The 3704-nt window shown below is 36.8% G+C and overlaps 1 protein-coding gene across 1 annotated transcript; it reads right to left on the reverse strand.

Moving 5' to 3' along the window:
• Positions 1-2106: 2106 nt before the first annotated feature.
• Positions 2107-2491, reverse strand: LOC132531435 (large ribosomal subunit protein eL42-like). Its single transcript, XM_060169191.1, has one exon. The coding sequence runs from the start codon at positions 2477-2479 to the stop codon at positions 2159-2161; it is 321 nt and encodes a 106-aa protein (XP_060025174.1). The 5' UTR covers positions 2480-2491; the 3' UTR covers positions 2107-2158.
• Positions 2492-3704: the final 1213 nt, after the last annotated feature.

Here is a 3704-nt window from a genome sequence, read left to right on the forward strand (position 1 = left end):
TTTTTAAGGAACCTCCAAACTGTTCTCCATAGTGGCTGTACCAATTCACATTCCCACCAGCAGTGCAAGAGGGTTCCCTTTTCTCCACACCCTCTCCAGCATTTATTGTTTCTAGGTTTTTTGATGATGGCCATTCTGACTGGTGTGAGATGATATCTCATTGTAGTTTTGATTTGCATTTCTCTAATGATTAATGATGCTGAGCATTCTTTCATGTGTTTGTTGGCAATCTGTATATCCTCTTTGGAGAAATGTCTATTTAGGTCTTCAGCCCATTTTTGGATTGGGTTGTTTGTTCTTTCGATATTAGGCCGCATGAGTTGCTTGTATGTTTTGAAGATTAATCCTTTGTCAGTTGCATCATTTGCAAATATTTTCTCCCATTCTGAGGGTTGTCTTTTGGTCTTGTTTGTGGTTTCCTTTGCTATGCAAAAGCTTTGAATTTACATTAGGTCCCATTTGTTTATTTTTGTTTTTATTTCCATTTCTCTAGGAGGTGGATCAAAAAGGATCTTGCTGTGATTTATGTCACAGAATGTTCTGCCTATGTTTTCCTCTAAGAGTTTGATAGTTTCTGGCCTTACATTTAGGTCTTTAATCCATTTTGAGCCTATTTTTGTGTTTGGTGTTAGGGAGTGATCTAATCTCATACTTTTACATGTACCTGTCCAGTTTTCCCAGCACCACTTATTGAAGAGGCTGTCCTTTCTCCACTGTACATTCCTGCCTCCTTTATCAAAGATAAGGTGACCATATGTGCGTGGGTTTATCTCTGGGCTTTCTATCCTGTTCCATTGATCTATCTTTCTGTTTTTGTGCCAGTACCACACTGTCTTGATTACTGTAGCCTTGAAGTATAGTCTGAAGTCAGGGAGCCTGAATCCTCCAGTTCCATTTTTCGTTCTCAAGATTACTTTGGCCATTCGGAGTCTTTTGTGTTTCCATACAAATTGTGAAAATTTTTTGTTCTAGTTCTGTGAAAAATGCCAGTGATAGTTTGATAGGGATTGCATTGAATCTGTAGATTGCTTTGGGTAGTAGAGTCATTTTCACAATGTTGATTCTTCCAACCCAAGAGCATGGTATATCTGTCCATCTATTTGTATCACCTTTAATTTCTTTCATCAGTGTCTTATAATTTTCTGCATACAGGTCTTTTGTCTCCTTAGGTAGGTTTATTCCTAGATATTTTATTCTTTTTGTTGCAATGGTAAACGGGAGTGTTTTCTTGATTTCACTTTCAGATTTTTCATCATTAGTGTATAGGAATGCCAGAGATTTCTGTTCATTAATTTTCTATCCTGATACTTTACCAAATTCATTGATTAGCTCTAGTAGTTTTCTGGTAGCATCTTTAGGATTCTCTATGTATAGTATCATGTCATCTGCAAACAGTGACAGCTTTACTTCTTCTTTTCCGATTTGGATTGCTTTTATTTCTTTTCCTTCTCTGATTGCTGTGGCTAAAACTTCCAAAACTATGTTGAATAAGAGGGGTGAGAGTGGGCAACCTTGTCATGTTCCTGATCTTAGAGGAAATGCTTTCAGCTTTTCACCATCGTGGACGATGTTGGCTGTGGGTTTGTCATATATGGCCTTTATTATGTGGAGGAAAGTTCCCCCTATGCCTACTTTCTGGAGGGTTTTCATCATAAATAGGTGTTGAATTTTGTCAAAAGCTTTCTCTGCATCTATTGAGATGATCACATGGTTTTTCTCCTTCAGTTTATTAATATGGTGTATAACGTAGATTGATTTGCGTATATTGAAGAATCCTTGCATTCCTGGAATAAACACCACTTGATCATGGTGTATGATCCGTTTAATGTGCTGTTGGATTCTGTTTGCTAGTATTTTGTTGAGGATTTTTGCATCTATGTTCATCAGTGATATTGGCCTGTAGTTTTCTTTCTTTGTGACATCTTTGTCTGGTTTTGGTATCAGGGTGATGGTGGCCTCGTAGAATGAGTTTGGGAGTGTTCCTCCCTCTGCTATATTTTGGAAGAGTTTGAGAAGGATAGGTGTTAGCTCTTCTCTAAATGTTTGATAGAATTCGCCTGTGAAGCCATCTGGTCCTGGGCTTTTGTTTGTTGGAAGATTTTTTTTTTTTAACAATCTCAAATGTTTATTGCCTTCATAACAAAACAAAATATGAAGCTCAGAACTGGATCACTTGGCCCTTTCTCTTCTTATCTCCTCCCAGCTCAAAATGCTTGCATCTCTTAATAGCCAGCATTTTCTTAAATCTGCAGTTAGGTTCAACACATTCAAGCCTCAGCACAATCTTCTTTGTAGTTTTAGCCTTTTTCCGGAAAATCGGCTTAGTCCGCCCACCGTAGCCACTCTTCTTTCTGTCATAACGCCGCTTTCCCTGGGCATACAGAGAATCCTTGCCCTTCTTGTACTGTGTCACTTTGTGGGGTTGGTGCTTGCCACACTTCTTACAGAAAGTCCGGCGGGTTTTAGGAACGTTCACCATGTTTTCGACAGCGCTATCAGCACGGCTGTTGGAAGATTTTTAATCACAGTTTCAATTTCAGTGCTTGTGATTGGTCTGTTCATATTTTCTATTTCTTCCTGATTCAGTCTTGTCAGGTTGTGCATTTCTAAGAATTTGTCCATTTCTTCCAGGTTGTCCATTTTATTGGCATAGAGTTGCTAGTAGTAATCTCTCATGATCCTTTGTATTTCTGCAGTGTCAGTTGTTACTTCTCCTTTTTCATTTCTAATTCTATTGAGTCTTCTCCCTTTTTTTCTTGATGAGTCTGGCTAATGGTTTATCAATTTGGTTTATCTTCTCAAAGAACCAGCTTTAGTTTTATTGATCTTTGCTATCCTTCATTTCTTTTTCATTTATTTCTGATCTGATCTTTATGATTTCTTTCCTTCTGCTAACTTTGGGGTTCTTCTTGTTCTTCTTTGTCTAATTGCTTTAGATGCAAGGTTAGGTTGTTTATTCGAGATGTTTCCTGTTTCTTAAGGTACGATTGTATTGCTATAAACTTCCCTCTTAGAACTGCTTTTGCTGCATTCCATAGGTTTTGGGTTGTCGTGTCTCCATTGTCATTTGTTTCTAGGTATCTTTTTATTTCCTCTTTAATTTCTTCAGTGATCACTTCATTATTAAGTAGTGTATTATTTAGCCTCCATGTGTTTGTATTTTGTAGAGATCTTTTCCTGTAATTGATATCTAGTCTCATAGCATTGTGGTCGGAAAAGATACTTGATACAATTTCAATTTTCTTAAATTTACCATGGCTTTATTTGTGACCCAAGATATGAACTATCCTGGGGAATGTTCCGTGAGCACTTGAGAAAAATGTGTATTCTGTTGTTTTTGATGGAATGTCCTATAAATATCAATTAAGTCCATCTTGTTTAATGTATCATTTAAAGTTTGTGTTTCCTTATTTATTTTCATTTTGGATGATCTCTCCATGGGTGAAAGTGGGGTGTTAAAGTCCCCTACTATGAATGTGTTACTGTCGATTTTCCCTTTTATGGCTGTTAGTATTTGCCTTATGTATTGAGGTGAGCACTTATTTATAATGTCAAAAAATTTCTCCCATTTCACAGTTGTTGATGGTTCAATTTCTCTGAAGGAAGGAAACAGCATATCTCATTTATCCAGACACTCTTTAAAATAAAATTTTGTCTTTTTATGTTTTGTCAAAATAGAAATTCATTGATGTCTTCTGCTTTAA

Source organism: Lagenorhynchus albirostris, chromosome 13 (assembly GCF_949774975.1).
Source record: "Lagenorhynchus albirostris chromosome 13, mLagAlb1.1, whole genome shotgun sequence".
Taxonomy (NCBI): Eukaryota; Metazoa; Chordata; class Mammalia; order Artiodactyla; family Delphinidae; genus Lagenorhynchus; species Lagenorhynchus albirostris.

What these genes read in the sequence shown, in the direction of transcription:
- LOC132531435 (XM_060169191.1), bottom strand. Translation starts at nt 2,479, where the DNA reads ATGGTGAACGTTCCTAAAACCCGCCGGACTTTCTGTAAGAAGTGTGGC.